The following is an 18,188-nucleotide window of genomic DNA, read 5'->3' as shown; positions in this document are numbered from 1 at the left end:
CTTCAACGATGAGAGAGCAACCGGTCGGCAACCAATGAGGAACAAGGGACAAGCCTCCCCTTGCTTCTAGTGTAAGAGGCAGACCAAGCTGCAAGTCCATTGAACCATGAAATAAGGGAAATCTAACATAAATGGTAACAGCACCATAAAAAAACAAAAACCTTGAGGCCCCTTGTTTCCCATGGAAAGACAGCCCGCAGTCTATTCCACGTGTTAAGACACCTATTCTAAAGGTCATATTATTGGCACTGGTTTATAATATTGATTTTATATGAGATTAAACGTTTAAACTAGAATAAGATGTCAATCACCAGTTGTCAGAAGAATGGTGATGTAAGGGAATATAGCCAACTTTACTCTCTATCTTTTGTTCAGGAACGGATTATATGCATCGATACTCATATTGTGCATAAACCTGTTAAGGTAATAGGCTAGGCTACTATTTGTTTATATTTTCACTAATCGGTACATTTCACCTTAATGGATTTACTCAGGCTACGTCTATACTTTCAGGGTGAACCGTTGTTGATCAATACCTATTAACGCACGAGGAGCGCACCATCAAGTCTTATCACAGAAGCCAGATAAAGCACTAAAACTTGTTTCACGATCCCTACTCGTCGTGATGGATCCCCAAGGACTCGGCGGCTTCAACAGGATCCCCACTTCACGGCCTCGTGACGAAGACACGCGTCTCCTGTGAGCTTTCCTTTCCTGTGTGCCTGACCTTGCTCAGTTCACTAACTCCATTTCCGACGCAGTGCCCATATCCTCGGCTGCAGAGTTCCTTCGAAGGAAACAGGCCAATTTACAGTGAAAGCTGCCCAAGCATGAGATTTTAGACTTAAACGTGGCCTAGTTGATTTAGCCTAACTTCCGAGATCACACAGTGTAGCATCTTACTGCTGTATTTGTAGGTAAGGTAGGTAAGGTAAGTAGGCTACAAACATGTTTGTTTTAGAATATGATGATTCATTTGTTGACTTGATAGAAGACAGTGGTACAAAGACCATGGTTGATTACAGAATAATTGATAAAATTGACTTTATATCTTGCCTTGTAGTCTATCTATCTATCTATCTATATATTCTTTAATAAAAGAGGATGGCAAATGTTTCTTTGTTGGAGTTCAAAACTCCAGTTCACAGTGTACTGTGGGGTCCACCCTTGCTGAAAAAAAGTAGTTCAGTAGCTGGTTCACTGACATGCTGCAAAACATGGCAGCAAATATTCATATATTGTGCTTTGAGTATGTCCCTCCTGTTATTTTCCCTGCTGTGGGCCATAAACCAGTATACCCAGTACAAACAAAAAAAAGACCAGTATTACACAACATAAATGATTGTTCAACAGAAATCACCACTTTGAAATCAAGCAGTAATACATGTTATATGGTATTACTCTGTAAAACTGTAACAGGTTATGTAATCCTTTTCTGCTGTGAATTGTAGGCACTTGTAGGCAAGGATTAGGGGATAATGTTGGCACACTGAAATCCCTTGTCTTTGCATTTTGCTCCAGTCCTGTAAGGCTAAGATAACTCTTAGATGTAATGTTAAATATATTTCAGATTTTGGGCTAATTTGTGGCTCTTTGTCTCTAGGTTATGCACACATTCATGGTCAGGTTTATAAAGAAGCAAATTATATCAGGGATTTTTAAAGTGTCCTTTAATGTGTACATGTGGATTAAAAAAAGGAAACAGAGGATTTGACAAGTGCATATGTCACTCTTTTGTAAACTTCTGCTGAAATTCTTGAGATTAACACAAGCTCTTTTCATTAATCAAAAGATGTTTTGCATTTGAACTTGCACGGCCACGTGACATCCCATGAACAATGACCGGAAATGGCAGCCCCTGTCAGACAGGAAGGCTGTCCGATAATTGTTGACTCCAGAGTGTGTTTGCTTATGGCGACATTTAATTACCTCAAGCCCTGTGTGCAATGCTGGTGTTTTTCAGAAACACTGGCTGAACATTGCTGAGACGCCAAAGTGTATTTGGGGTGGACACAAGCTAATCAGTGGCCCAGTAGTTAAATGGTTTTACAGCTAAGGCAAGGACTGATCTTGACAACATAAACTCGGCTAGTGGGAAGTCAGTAAAGCAACAGTTCAATAAAATATAACTTAACTTAAAAACAGCTAATCTGTGACAATGGCTTTACAAGAAAACAGACAACTATATCTCATGCGTATCTTTATAGCATATCCTCATGAGCATCCTCATCCAAAAGATGTGATGGTGGACTTTCTGTTGCACTATAGTTAGAATGACCCTTTTCAAATACAGTCTTATCATGTACTCATTAAACTTTATCGATAGAAAGTTTGAACTTTTGCTGTGATTAGAATGTCACTGCTATGAATATCCAGCTAATTAAAGCTATAAAGCTCTTTTCAAACATCAACATTTGCTCAAATATGTTTAAAGTTCTTGGGGACTCCCAAGAGAAACAAAGAATAAGTAGATGAAAACAAGACTAAGAACATTATTTACAAAGTTGAGGGAAAATACAGACATCTTTGATGGCATCGACTGCTCGAGTAATGAAGTCCTGGGCCACTTCACTATAATTGTTATTTATTTAACTGGAGAAGAGTGACCCAGAGAGACATACAGAGAGAGAGAGAGAGAGAGAGAGGGCAAGAGAGAGAAGATGGAGATAGCTCCTTCGCTAAAGCCTTTTTTCTCCGGCCCTCTTGGGACAACGAAAAAATGTGCTGGCGGCACCAAGGCAGGGCAGGGCAGGGCGGCATCTTTTTTCACGCCAACACCGTCAAGGCCCACATGCAGCCACGTCAACCCCCTTGCCACCCAAACCCTGCTGTGAGAGCCAAGCCCTGCGAAGGGAGGGAGAGAAAGAAAAGCTCTTTCTCAGGGACAGCAGAAGTGCAGGGAAAGAGCTGTTTTTTTTATCAGTATGGTGAAATGAGGGCTGGAGTTTGCTTGTCTTTGCCCTTCTTTCATCAAAAAGGCTTTAAAGATATAAGAAAAGGCAACAGAAGTATATCAATATGCTTCTGTGAGGTAAGAGTAAGAAAGAGAGAAGTGAAGACAAATATAGAAAGACAGATACATAGACAGATAAGATAGATAGATAGATATTGAAAGAAAGAGAGACAAATTGGACACAAGCTGGCAGAGGACTGTGCAATCTGGGAGACTGACCGACAATGAGAGAGAGAGAGATGGAGAGAGAGAGAGAGAGAGAGAGAGAGGAGAGTCCTAAAGATTCATAGTATGGAATGTAAATCCTCAGACAGGTCTATTAATGGCTCCTGGAAAAGAATCCCTGGCAGTGTGAAGAGCCCGTTGCTCATGTGTGCGTTGTAATAATTTACAGAAGGAAGTATTAAATTAGACCGCCCTAGTCATTTTATGGGCCAGCCCTTTATGAAGGTAATGGCATCCCTGTAAATTAACAGGAGGTCGCTAAGCCACCCGATGCATCGCCACTCATCTCGTGTGTGTGTGTGTGTGTGTGTGTGTGTGTGTGTGTGTGTGTGTGTGTGTGTGGGTGTTGATGTGCACTAACACAACAGCCAGCGATGACGACACTGTGGTGAATGGTACCTCATAAAGTTACAGCCGCAGATTATCAGATTGTTATGCAGTGTGTGTGTCTGGGTGTGCATGCATGTGTGTGTGGGTGTGTATGTGGGCATGCAGTAGGCTGATCAACAGAATGTGTGTGTGATTACAGAGAGGATGCTTTTGTGTGAAGGATGTTACTGGTGCAACCAGCATGTAACTTCAGCATCAGTAAGTTATCCCAGAGTTGCGTAATTTCCACTTCTGTACTGCATTTGGTGTCTGTGTCTCTTATTCAACACCCAATGCCATGACCCCCCCAAATAGGATATCCAGGTTCATGAGCAAAATATATATGGGCCTTTAACACATTCCCTGCCTTTCCATCTCAACATCTGCTGCAGAGGAATACGATAATAAGATGGGACAGAGCGAGAGTGGGGATAAGAGAATGAGAGATACACGGAATGGGAGAAAAATAGAATGAGATAAAGTGAGAGGGAGAGATTGAGAGGAGTGAGAGAGAAGAGAGAGACCGAAAGAGTAAGATAAAAAGAGAGTGAGAGAAAAAAAAAACAGGACGGTTGGTTAGGAGGTTCGTGATGTTCATGATGTGTGTGTGTGTGTGTGTATGTGTATGTGTGTGTGTTTGTGTGTGCGTGTGCGTGTACGTGTGTGTGTGCGTCTGTCTGTGTGTGTGTGTGTGTGTGTGTGTGTGTGTGTGTGTGTGTGTGTGTGTGTGCGTGTGTGTGTCTGTGTGTGTGTGTGCGTGTGTGTGTGTGTCTGTGTGTGTGCGTGTGTGTGTGTGTGTGTGTGTGTGTGTGTGTGTGTGCGTGTGTGTGCGTGTGTGTGTGTGTGTGTGTGTGTGTGTGTGTGTGTGCGTGTGCGTGTCTGTGTGTGTGCGTGTGTGTGTGTGTCTGTGTGTTGAGGGGTGACGCAAAGGACTTTAAGGGGGCACTGCCTTGCTTGACAGTCTGAAAGTTTAAATCGTCTCTGGTGCTGTAAATCCAGTGGCCGCTCATCCTTCAGCAGCCTTTTTTAAAGAGCCCCTGGAAGAGAGAAAAAAAAACATGCCAGCTGAAATGAATACGCTGTCACCTCTCATTTGGACCTTCTCCATCACTCCATAAGAAAGTGTTGTTCCCCGGAAAGTCGGTCCGGGATCTCAGGTTTACTCTCTGCCATGCTACTCTCAGGCATTCTCTTTGGAGGCCCCAGTGTTTGAGTCCCCCACCGGCCCCACGTCCCCCTCCCTCCCCGTTCCTCTCCGCCACCAGACCCGTCTGACAGCCTGAACTCGATGCGGGCTGCTCACCAGACTACAAAACTCATTCATCTGTGCCTTCAGACGGTCAAATCTGGATCCAATAAAGAAACCGACTATTGATCCCCCCCTCTGTCTTGGCTTGGCTTGTTGTTGCATCTTTTTGCCACAAGAGGGCTCTCTGGCCCAAGCTAGAGGATCACAAGGAAGTCTAAAGCAGGCTATTATCAGAAGCTCTTCAAACCAAATAGCGTATCCTTGGGTCCCCATAAATTTTGCCAGGCTATGATTTTTTGCTTGCCACTTACCACTTGAGTACTATTATACTGAATAGGAGCTCAACAATATAGTCTGTGGACACTCAAGCATTGTATTCTGCCTGGAGACTTAAATCAACGGTTACTGAAAACAGTGCGGGTGAGCTCAGCGGTCCCCCTGGCATACCAAGTCCATCCAGCAGTCAGTCTGTGTGCGACCGCTGTAAATCCACAGACAAACAACATGATTTGGTGTGTGTGTGAGCCGGTAGACCACAAACAGCTGACCGCAAGGTCTGCTCTGGCCATATCCTCCTCCCTCCTCCCCTCCTCTCCTCTCCACTTCACTCCTTGGGCCTGGTCCCTCTGCCCGTCCCAGGGGGGACAAACAGACGTGTGAAACGGGAAGCAGCCGCTGCCGTTTTCAGATGCCGCTCGCCTCGGCCTGCTGAGGCGACAGGCCGACGCATTGTTTTGAAGAGAAAAAAAAACATGTCACGGTAGAAAAATCAAAGAGACCAGCACAACAAGGGACATCCTTCCAGAAGGGGCATGTTTGCAAAACTTTACTTCAAAGAATGGCAAGATGGAGAAAGAGAGAGAGAGAGAGAGAGAGAGAGAGAGAGAGAGAGAGAGAGAGAGAGAGAGAAGGAGGGAGCGAGGGAGGGGGCAGGCAGACAGACAGAGAGAGGGAGGGAGGCAGAGAGACAGACAGAGAGAGAGAGCAAGAGAGAGAGAAGGAGGGAGGGGGGCAGACAGTAAGACAGACAGACATAGAGAGAAATACAGAGGCAGAAATATGGAATGAGACAGACAGAGAGAAAGAAAGATCCAGAGAAAGAGAGAGAGAGAGAATGTGACAGAAAAAGGGTGCATGGTATGTGTGCCCGTGTGAGTATGTGTGCATGTCTGCCTCTGTGTGACTGCGGGGGCACTACCCCACAACGCCTTGGCAAAACCACAGCATTCTTCCCTGCTCCTTAAAGTGGAAGAGCCGCGCCAGAGTCCATGTGCGCAGCACATGAGCAATGTTTGGGCAACGTTGAAAAGGGAGTTCTCATGGTGTTTACTCTTTTGCGAAACATGAATAAGACGAATTGGCAGAGGCACAATTAAACCGGAGGCTTTGTTCATTGGATGACACAGTCAACTGGGCTCTGTGACCAGAAATCGTACGGAAAATTCTAAGGGAATTCAAGAGACCTGGGGTGGGGAGGGGGGGGGGGTCGTCAGTTTTAAAAGACAAGCAGCTAACAAAAGCATGGCAGCCATCCCTGCTCCGTGTCCCTGTTTCAGTGTGAGGTCTCGCCGTCGACTTGTTTACAGAAACATTATCTGGCACTTGAAAGCACTGGGCCTCCCTGTTGTGTGTTGCAGGCTACTGAGGGGCCGTGGAGATGGTGCAGTTCTGTGCTCTGCTGCTAGAGGGCTCAGTTGAGCTGTGAAACGTCCTGATGACAACATCAAGCCTGTTATCAGAGAATAGACCTCTGATGGTTCGCCTACAAAAAAAGAACCAAAGCTGCCATCTTTGCCCATATAATGAGATCCGGGTGCTAATTGATGCTAACTACCTATGGCAAGTTGCATTGCAAGTTAGCTCTAGGGTAGCAAAAGTTTGCCGTCTTAACGTACCGAAGATCACAGGAGCCACTTGTAGACAGAGGACAAAAGTGTGTTTAGCAAACGTCTGCATTTCAGGCTTCTTCCTCCCCACAAGAGTTTAACAGGTGCAATAATTCAAAAACCCCATGCTATTTTCCCATAGGAAAAATAGCAAGATACTGGATCTCAAAGATGGCAACTTTTCTGTATGCAAACTTCAGAGGTCTATCTGGGCAAGAGCACAAAACACTTTTTTGCAGTGTATTTAGTAAAATTACGAGTGTTAACTTCCAAAATACTCAGTATCAGTTCGCATGTATCAAATTTGGATTGATATCACAGCTTTGGCTGAATTTTGGAATAGAAGTGTGTCTCGAAATTCATCAGAATACTAAGAATACATCTCACCATATGCAGTATAACTGATGGCCTGCAGCTTGTGGTGTATGTGGGATGACACTTTGGTGAGTATATCTGAGCCATGACACATATTTATAATCGTACTTAACACCATCAACAAGAACAAACACAACTAAAGCATGACTTGAGATCAGATAAGAGCAAAGCTCGCTCATGTGTCAGTGGTGTAGACATGTCATTTATGGCTTGGGTAAACAGCAACGGGTTGTTGACGTTGTGAAGTTTCTAGGGCTGGGGATGGTTTAAAGGTACGGTGTGGAGAAGAGGGAGGAATCAGAGGTCCAGTGGGGTGGGGGGGTGGACTCTCTCCAGTGTTGTGGCTGGAAGCAGGTCAGATTGATGAGGGTCCTGAGTTTGCACAAATCAAGCTGCCACATCGGCGTTGATAAGGGCTCCCCAGACCTCTCTTCATCAGCAACTGAGGGAGTGAATGGTGGAGGGAGAGGGGGGGGGAGGGATGGTGGAGGGAGAGGGGGGGGGGGATGGTGGAGGGAGAGGGGGGGGGGGGGTGGTGGAGGGAGAGGGGGGGGGGGGATGGTGGGGGCGGGCGCGGGCAGACAGAAAGAATGAGGGATGAAGGGAGGGGAGGCAGAGAGGAAGAGATCGTGCGCGGGCCGTTTCCTCAAAGAAAATCACGCCACAGGATGGACCCTACATCCTTAAAACATCAGTCCAGCGCTAAAAATACACTCTTGGTCCTGAATGGTAAGGGCAGGCTGTGCGTGTCTCTCAGTGTGTGTGAATGGATGTGTGTGTGTGTGTGTATGTGTGTGTGTGTGTGTGTGTGTGTGTGTGTGTGTGTATGTGTGTGTGTGTGTGTGTGTGTGTGTGTGTGTGTGTGTGCGCGCGCGTGTGTAAATGGATTTTATATGTGCATGTGTGTGAGTATGTAAAGAAAGAGAGAGAGATAGAGAGAGAGAGAGAGAGAGAGAGAGAGAGAGAGAGAGAGAGAGAGTGTGTGTGTGTGTGTGTGTGTGTGTGTGTGTATGTGTATGCATGAAGGGAGTGTGTGTGCATATGCGTGCATATGAGCAGTTTGTGTGTCAGCGTGCATGTGTGTGAACCAAGTTTTTGTGTGTGGAAAGTATGTGGAGAGGGGGGCCTGGGAATATGAACAAAGCAGCTTTGGAAAGTTAGAGTAGAAAACTGACGGAGCTGATGAGACTGGAGGAACAAAAAGGGGAGAAAGACGAAGGGTTGAGGGGGGAATTGAGGGGGTGCAAGGGGTAGGTTGGGGGGGTTGGTGGAGGCCATAGTGAGTTTGGGGCAAAGGGGGGGGTGCTAGCGAGAGCAGTGTGCGTGTGGAGAACGAGGAATAGTGGGTGGTGGGGGGATGTTGGGGGGGGTCATTATTTATGCAACTGTAATCTCGCCTCAAGCTGTACCCAACTCCCATCTCCCGCAGAACAAGGCAATCCCATCATTAATAACAGCCGGGGCTCTGTAAACAGAGCTCTCAGCCCGGCTCAGGGAGGCCACACTACGGGTTACGAGGCTGCCCCGTTCTCAGGCTGAGGCTGCACAGGCCTCCGGCACCGGGTGACGACGGCTAACGCGCCCGTCGCTAAATCGCATCCTCGCCGACCCCTTTCCTCGTTCTGTTATGTGCCCAGTGGAATAGTGGTGTGGAGAACTGGGGAGTATGTCTTCTGTCTCATTTATCTGCACATGAGGCTGTGCGTATTAATATTTAATAGACATGAAGCCAGAGTCATTGACCTGTCATGGAACGGAGATGCTTGTCTTTTGTTCCTGTTAGAATGTGATCTGTATACCTGTTTTGCAGGTGTGAAAACACCCAGTGTGCATGGAGTCACTGTTAGAAAAAGAGATAGAAAGTGAAAGAAAAAGGCAGAGAGAGAGAGAGAAGGATAGAGAGATCAGGGGTGTGTGTGTGTGAGAGAGAGAGAGAGAGAGAGAGAGGGAGAGAGAGAGAGAGAGAGAGAGAGAGAGAAAGAGTGCAGTCTGATGAGGAATGTAACCCATCATGGTGAAGGCAAACTGCGTGCTCCGGGACACTCCACTTGAAGACAGCTGGGATCACTCATCCCAAACAGCCCAGCACTAACAGCCATCTCCTCTCCTCTCCTCTCTTCTCCTCTCCTCACTTCTCCTCTCTTCTCCTCTCCACCTCCTCCCTGCAGCCGGAGCCAGTCAAAAGTCACGCCTCGCCTTGGCGCTAGGACAGATGAGCTGAGACACACATATACAAACACACACACACACGCACACACACACACACACACACACACACACACACACACACACACACACACACACAAAATCTCTCTCTCAACCACACACACAGACATACACAGTCAGCTTTTAACACAGCGACATCGAGATGCATAGTGCACACTCACATGGTAACTAGGATGTCCCCATTTCTGGACACACTGACACACACACACACACACACACACATTGTGTTGTGATAGCATCTCTCTCAGTTGAACTATGTTGGCCAGTTTAAACAAGAGCAGTAGCAGCAGCAGGCCAAAGAACAAAGGGGGAGATCCCTCTGCCATTGCACTCATCTCAATCTCACTCAGCTCGTATGTGTGTGTATGTGTGTGTGCACAATTCAATTTGTGTGTATGTATGTGTGTGTGTGCATGTGTGTGTGTGTGTGTGTGTGTGTGTGTGTGTGTGTGTGTGTGTGAGAGTGAGAGAGAGCGAGACAGAGAAAGAGTGTTCTTCCACCCACAGCACTGGGCGCTAATGAGAAGACAGGCTCTCATTCTGGCAGACTAATTAAGAGGAATAGCCGCTGCTAGGGATTCGCTGGGGGGGGGGGTGAGAGCCTGGGTGTTGGAGTGTTTGTTTTGGACCCGGCCCAGAAGTGTCTTATCAACAGCATGGAGCGCTGAGGAACTGCCTGTTTTGTTTGGTTCTCTCTGAGTTTGTGAGGTTTCCCCTTTTTGTTCAGAGTAACAACTTGCAAAAGGCACATTCACTTAGATTTGCACAAAATATGTGGAATATGTGGAATATGGTTATGAACTGTGCCTATTGCACAGAATAGCTAACTGAATCATCCACCATTCTTTTCTTTCAGTTCTTTGATGTTATTTATTTATCAGTTATTTATATTTGATGTGATTATATAAACAAACATCAACAATGTATTGTCATATAATGTGCCTATTGTTTACACTGATCAAGACACAGGATACATAATAAATGCATGTGTGGATTCCACCAGTGATGTGTGCAGAGATTCCAGCTGTGCAGAAGGCCTGTTGCTTTGTGTGTACAAAGATCAATTGAAAAGGACCTCTGTCCGGTACACATGTATAATTCTGTACAATCAAGCATTCATGTATTCCTAGGTGGGCTTGTACTTCTCAGGCCCTCTGTCAACGGAGGTGCAGCCCTGGTCGTCTCTCTCAGGAAGTCCCTCTTTGATGGCGGTGTGAGGCGGGCAGTCAGACAGGGCTTCGGTCGTATCTGGCCTTAACGTTCCCCCCGCCACACCTATTCTCCACACTCTGGTTCCGTCCAGTGAACAATGCTCCTCAGAGTTCCGGTCGTTCCGGTGCTTGGGCCCCGAATCATGGGGGCTTAGATTTTTTTTTTTTTTGCCTCGGCACAGCAGGACTTTTCTGCGAACATGTCCTGTCAGGAACTCTGCTCTGAACAGAAGATCCCTGTCTCGGTCCATCCCTGGCGAAAATGCTCTCGAACGCGGAACATCTGGAGCCATTGCACGCTTCCCTCAACCATCAAATACTGAGGATGTTTGTGTGACTTAGCCAGCCTATTTAGAGCTGTTTGGACAACTTGGTAAGAGGATTGGACTCTTAATTAAAGATAATATCAAGAGTTAATATCACCCCAAAGAATTTGGCTTCATGGAGTGCTACAGAGTTGCAACTATTTGGTTGGTAAACGGAAGTCAGCTGCAGTGATGTCCTCCGACCCACACAAAAGAATATCAAAAAAGCCCCCCCCCCAGCCCTCTACTCTGTCTCTTCTTGAAAGAGTGAAATTCAGTTCTATCCATCTGCACAGCGTGGCGAATATTCCCTTCCTTACTCTTCCCTTGTTCTTCATGCCAGCAAGCCCCTCTGTTCCCTCGCAGGGGCTAAATCTAGCCGGGTGATCACAAGTTGATACTGTCATAAAATATTATATCCTTGCTTTAGTCATTACAATGGGGCTTTAATCTATAAATACCTCGGCAAGAAATAAAACAAGACTTCAGCAAAAAAGATTAGGACTCTACCTCTCCCAGCACTCGGAAACACAGAGGCCCAAAATAGACCGACTCCTCATAAAGGCCTCCTTCTTTGTAGTTGGGTGAAGCAACATCTGCAGGGCAGTTTCTTCTGGGGAAAGAATCGGGCAGTCTTTCAAAGAGTATGGTGATCTCCTGCGAGTGAGGGAGAGAGAGAGAGAGAGAGAGGGACAGAGAGACTGAGAGAGAGAGAACGACAGAGGGAGACAGAAAAAGAGGGAGTGGGAGGATACTCTCCCTGAGGATCCTGGACGAGCCTCCAACAATAAGACGAGGTTCATAAAGTCTCATTAATTATACCTGCCATGTGTGTATCATGAGGAACGAACCCTCTGTGCTCCACCTCAACCTCCAACCTCCACTGCTTCACAGCCCCCCCCACACACACACACACCACCACTTCCACTCCCCCTCACTCCCCAAAAAAACAAAATCGAGATAGCAGGTTTCAAGGCCTGGGAGCACTCAGCAAACAGCATGACACGAAAAAGGCAAAGGCAAGAGGGCAACAAAAAAAAGTTTGATTAAAACACGGCTCTGATGGTGAGCGCATGTGGCGAGATCAAAACCACGCACACAGTTGGAAGATAATGAAACTCAGTGGAGCTTTGATGACTCTATGATTCACCCGTGAAGACGTGCAACAGGAGATAAATAACGCCAGTGGATGATAGCATGATAGCATACAGCAACACACCCAAAGATGCCTTACTATCTGACCAATACCAGCAACTGTCGAGGGCCTATTTCAACAGCGAAACCTTGACATGAATGGGAGCTGGGGTGCGGTGTCTAACAAGGCAGGAAGAAATGGAAAGGAAAAAGGCTTTTAAAAACAATATGGGTTTTACGGGGGGCTTTTGCGCTTCCACGCTTTAAAAGTGCCATGACAATGGCGTGATGTAGATCAGCAGTAAAGCAGTCCAGATCTGATGAGTGATGGCGCCGCACTGACAGTGGCGAGGGCCGAGCTATCTGTTTAATGTAAAAGCGTGACCAGAGCCTGTCGACTCCTCAGGGAGCCAAAGAACAGAGAGGCTGAAGATAGTGGGATAGTGAGAACACGAGAGAGAACGAGACAGAGATAAAAAAAAAAGTAGCAACAAAGCAAAACTGAGAGAATGATAAAGAAATAGAGAGAAACTAAGCAAGGTAGTGAGACAGACAGAGAGAGAGAGATAGAGAGAGAGAGAGAGCGTGAGAAACAGGCAGAGGGACAGAGAGAGAGAAGAAAGAGACACAGAGTAGAAAGAGAATGAGAGAGATAGGGGGAAAGGTGGCCCAGTGATGGGGTGGTGAAAGGCGTAGGGAAGTGATGAGAGCAGGCTCATGCGGAGCAGGGGCGCAGTAAGGCCTCCCCTTTGAACTCACAGGGTCTGCTAATTGAAACAGCATTGTGGGCATCAGGGGTAGGTCTGGAGCACATTCATCCCTCTTTATTCAATTTGCCTCATCAGAGGGGCGCGTCCGGACCATGCACTCTCTCTTTGGCTGCTTCCATCTCTGCACGGCTATAACTCATCCTTTTCTCCCCCCCCCCCCCCAGCACCACCAAAGTGTTGCCCATCTGTGGTCCAGGGAGGCCAAGCCTAAGCCGAGCCCCCCTCTCCACAGCCCGCCACACATACCATGTCTGATGGTGCCGACAGACATGGTACCTCTTCACGCTTCTCACCTTGGACTTAAAAGCGTCCTGGGCTTTACTCTTCGACAGCCATGCCGCTGGTCTTTTGACCGTGCACTTTGTAATTCAAACAAATGTAGCGTGGAGCAGCTGTGGAGTTATCACACACACACTCGCAGGGTGTTATGGACGAGAGGCGAGTGTTGGGCATGTGATAAAACACACTCGTTACGGGGGCGATGTCTGCTCGTCTGCATCGAAATATCCCCCTGAGAGTTCTCCAGATAAATAAAAACAAAAATACATAAATCCATGTATAGGCAAAGATAACCCTCTATTTTCCAAATAGGCATGGACTTTTTTGCTCGCATTTAAAACTATGAAATTGTATATTTTATTTGATATTATGGTGTACGTATGCTATTGAATATGCCAGATGTATTATTGATCCCAAGAATATGATTCCATAGCTGTGAAACAGAAGATGGTAAGGAGAAAACACAGGCAACTCCATTTTTACTTATTGCAGTAGCTACTAGTTATGGTGATGAGATGGTGATGTCAATCTGCCTAATGCCGTCCAGTTCAAGCCAGGAGCAGCAACCCTCCTCTGATCGCAAATGTCCCATCTCCACTGGGGCAGGATCACTCACTCAACTGGAACCCTTTATGAATCCCTGAATCAGCTGCTGCAGTCTGATGCTAGACACATTTACTGAAACTCTTATTTTCCGTAAGGCCGAGTTAAGGGAAACTGCAATACATCACCAGAACACCAGTCAGTCAGAGGCAGGAGAGAGGCAGGTGACAGCTGCCAGCGCTGGACGTGCTGGGTGAACTCTCAGAACGTTCAGGAACCAGACGCTAACCAAGGTCATCCTGTAGTCACGGCGTGCGTGTGTGACCACTTCTGCAGGACTCACTACAATGCATGGCCGACACGGACAGGGCTTCTTTTCCAGAATAGGAAAGAGAGAAGGCCGTGGCTAAGGCCGTCGTTTCATTGACAAAACCACTCCCTGCATCTGACTGGGACACGCTCGGCTGCTCTCACTGTGGCCTGGGACTCGGTCGCTGACCGGGGGCGCGGGGGTGGCAACCAGGGGAGGAAATCCACACATTGTGGACTGCATCAGTAGCTTTTCATGTCTTAATATGGACATTTTCCTGTTGTGTCCATTGACAATAAACATGGAAAAACTGACCCAACACTACATCTGAACATTCTTTTCCTATGCCATTTATTGAATAAATTGCATTAGCCATTTAGTCCCTCGGGTGCAATAGTTCATATTCTTTAATAGGCTACTGAGTTCACAATGCCCCATTTATCTAAATTCATTCCGGCTAAATTTCAAGGTGAGGTGAAATTGGGAAGTCACTGATGATGACTTAAACTAAATGCAAGCCGAATAATACTTATGTTTAATTGTATAGGCTAATAGCCTACTTCATATATTTGAAAATGACCCGTGAAAATTAAATCCTTTAGCCTACATGATATTTTCCTGCTCAATATTGAAAGCTCTAAATATCAGTGGCCAGTAAAGACTAAGTTGTGACAGGCGATTAAAAAAAAAATCTTCATATGGATATCAATAACAAAACAGACTCTGGAAGGACCGCACTTGTTCCAAAAACGTACAGCTACAAAGGAAGCGACTCCGTTTTTTTAGTGGACCCCGGTAATTGTCGAGGGTGGGACTAATCCGGCAAGTGCGTTTATCCTTCCTGCTCTCAACTCCAGCTTCAGCAAGCCAGGTAGAGCGGCAGTCCCGACGGCAGGAAAGCTGAGAAGCGCAACGAAACCTCGCAGGAAGTTGTTTTCCATTACATAGGTGAGTTAAAAGTTTCTTTGTAGTTTATTATTGATCATACACGCCATATCATTAACGTCGTAACGATTGCAATTAACAACCAAACGAATTGTGTTGGGCTGTTTTAGACTACATTTACATTCTATCTGAAGTTCACTGTTTGAATTGATGTGACAGTTCGGTGCATTTTGTGCGTGGAGAGGTGCAACGAAATTCAGATGAGATAATGCTAGCTTTTTCTAATTAATGCAACCTTGATATATTCACATTAAACTACTTAACAACCAATATTTATTTAACATTAGGATATGGGCAGGCACTTAATAAACTATTCCGATATGTGAATGCCATTAAAACCTAATTGTGATATTAAATAGGAAATAGCCTATTCACTTTGCAACATGGAGTGGCATTTTCAGGACACAGTTCTTTATGAATTTAATATGGAATATGCGAACTGTCATTCGTTACATTCCTTCGAGTTCAGCTTGAACGAAGTTAAACAGAACTGCATTTTTCAATCAAAATCAAAATACTATCTATGTCAGCACTATTTCACGATGTTCTTTTGCCTTGTGGTGCCATCAGCTCCAGAAATGAACGGAACGTCTTTAAAACTTATGCACTGGTGTAAAATCAACTGCCTTCTCCTATAAGCACTCCAAGGTGTCTCTCTCGCTGTCTCCCTCACTTTCTGTCATACACCAGCTCACACACCTTTTAGGCTAGGTGTTTGAGTGACATCAAACAATAACCCCCCCCCCCCCACACACACACACACACTCTGGTGATGTAGGTGTGTGTGTGTGTGTGTGTGTGTGTGCATGTGTGATTGTGAGGAAGGGGGACGTTTTAGGTGAGTGAACAGTGCTATTACACAGCCTGTCGTTGCCCACGTCCTGAAATCCCTTCAGAAACATAATCCCCACAGCTGGACTCCAGCGCTCACAGCTAATGCTGCTGCTAGTAAACAATGATAAAGAGATGGCTGGAGCGAGGGAAGAAAGGAGGGAGAGAGAGGAGTGTGAGGTGCTTGTGTATGGCTGTGTGTGTGTGTGTGTGTGTGTGTGTGTGAGCACATAACTGTTCAGATGTGTTCTACACACCACAGCAGCTCTCTCTCTCTCTCTCTCTCTCTCTCTCTCTCTCTCTCTCTCTCTCTCTCTCTCTCTCTCTGCATCTCTGTAAACAGACAATAACAGACTGTACACTGAACACTGAAGAGTGGAGGCGGAATGAGCCTGAATTTAGGTTTTCCATGTAATTAAACACTTTAGATAGCTCTGTTTTTTTTTAAGCAGTCTTCTTCTTTTGCTTTTTAACAGCATGTAAATTGGTTGCTTGCATGAAATGAAAAACAGACATGTCCTAATTTCAAATGTACGACTCACTCCTTATATGGTGGTCTGGAAATGATATAACATGCTCACTGTTGCAGATGAGTTCAGAAAAAAACAACAAATGAAACAGAATGAAATTACTTTTATTTATCCAGTGAAATGATACATTTTCAACATTTGGCCATCCACTCAGTAGATATTGCCTTTCCACATTATTTGATGTATTATTTGTTTGTCTTTCTGCTTTCGTTCCAAACCCTTTGCTGGAGTCCAGCTACTGAGTGACATGACACTAAGGCAACATTAGTAGAGAGCCAGAGTCATGCACCTCCGTCAGTGCACTACAGATTGACCAGCTCATTCCGCTTGTTGGTTTTGGAGCAGCCCTGCATCAGGGCAGCAGGTTATTGTAATCCAGGCCGTGTGTGTGTGTGTGTGTGTGTGTGTGTGTGTGTGTGTATGTGTGTGTCTGCGTGCATGCGTGTGCACGTGTGTGTGTGTGTGTGTGTGCGCGTGTGTGTGTCTGCGTGCATGCGTGTGCACATGTGTGTGTGTGTGTGTGTGTGTGTGTGTGTGTGTGTGTGTGTGTGGTGGAGGCCCTGTCTCCTATATAAACAGGCTGAGATTGATAGGGGTCTGTGGCCTCTAACCTCACCCGGCCCTGCCTGTGTGCTAATCTCTCTGGCAGGCCCACCCGCTCCACCGAACCCTCCCGCCCGCCCTTCTGCCCTCCTGCCTGCCCACCCGTGCTCCCGTGGCCAGACCAGACCAGACCCCCCCTCCCCCCCAAATCTACGGCATGAGTTACTACATGGATCCAGTTCCAGCCTACCCAGCCCTTCACCCCGTCGACCGTCTGGGCGCGATGGTAAGACCCTCAACACACTACCTTCTCCACCCCTCCACACACACACACACACACACACACACACACACACACACACACACACACACACACACACACACACACACCACCGCACACCCCTGCAGTAAATCACTGGGTGTTTGCCCAGGGTGCTGCTGCTGCCTACCACACGAGGCGGGTGTGTGTGGGAGTGTGTCCTGCGCTTCACACACACTCACCTCTGCATTCCATCACCATGTTGCAAAGTGTTTTTGAGCAACTACTGGCGTTCAGCTCCTGAGGCTCCTTGTGGGAGTGCAGGGATTTCAGGATTTCATTCACACCTCGTATTCACTTGTTTCGTTGCTGCCAAAAAGAAAAGGAAAATTAAATGCAGGAGAGAAAACAAACAGTCCCTCACATCTTGAGAGATGGGTGGGAAGTTTCTGCCGTCCCGCAACCAGCAAGAAGTCCATCAGTTTAGCGTTTAAACTATCAAGGTCATTAAAAAACCAGCAATAGCGATCCCTGCACTTGCTTTTCTGCACTTTCGAATATTTATCTTCTGCTAGCAGTTAACTGCATCAGACCTTGTATGAGCAAACAGAGACGGATGCTTACGCAGAGAGGAACAGGAGGTCAAGGCTGGGTTAGAGATTTGAATTATGTGTGTGATCAGTGGTGTGCCAGATCCAATCAAAACTTTGCAGTGAGAGGGGAAAAAAACACCTTCACCTCTGCATGGACAGAAGAGTGTGAAAGCAAATGGTACGCTTAATTGCACGACCTGCATGACGGGGCCACAGATTTCATAAACAAAACAGTATAAAACGAAAGCAGCAGCTTTGCTTCTAGCACAGACAACCCCCTCCCTCACACACTCACACACACACACACACACACACACACACACACACACATACACACACACACACACACACACACACACACACACACACACACACACACACACACACACACACACACACACACTGCAGGTCAGCAGGGTTAAAGCGGTGTAACACACGTGTGAACACGGCCGTGAGGAAAAAAGCGTCGCGGATGAGAGGCGCAGGACACATTTGGATTCCTCTCAGGTAAGCGCAGGGCGGAGAAAGGTGCAGACCGAGACTGGCAAGGAGACATTTAGCTATTTGTATGCAGAAGACAGTGGCATTAGCCAAAGGGGAGAAGGTTACATGCTAATCGGCGTGCGACCCAGCTCCGCACCCCTTCTCCCTC

At 46.5% G+C, this 18,188-nt stretch overlaps 1 protein-coding gene across 3 annotated transcripts in view; it reads left to right on the top strand.

Moving 5' to 3' along the window:
• The first annotated feature begins 16,869 nt into the window (after window positions 1-16,869).
• Window positions 16,870-18,188, top strand: part of ets1 (v-ets avian erythroblastosis virus E26 oncogene homolog 1) — a 41,444-nt gene continuing 40,125 nt past the window's right edge. For all 3 annotated transcript variants that reach the window (XM_042063760.1, XM_042063761.1, XM_042063759.1), the window contains exon 1: window positions 16,870-16,970. In XM_042063760.1, coding sequence (XP_041919694.1) covers window positions 16,902-16,970 — 69 coding nt within the window. In that variant the 5' untranslated portion in view covers window positions 16,870-16,901. The remainder of the gene's footprint in view (window positions 16,971-18,188) is intronic.

This window comes from Alosa sapidissima, chromosome 15, assembly GCF_018492685.1.
Source record: "Alosa sapidissima isolate fAloSap1 chromosome 15, fAloSap1.pri, whole genome shotgun sequence".
Lineage (NCBI taxonomy): Eukaryota > Metazoa > Chordata > Actinopteri > Clupeiformes > Clupeidae > Alosa > Alosa sapidissima.
This window is presented reverse-complemented; position numbering and strand designations above follow the sequence as displayed.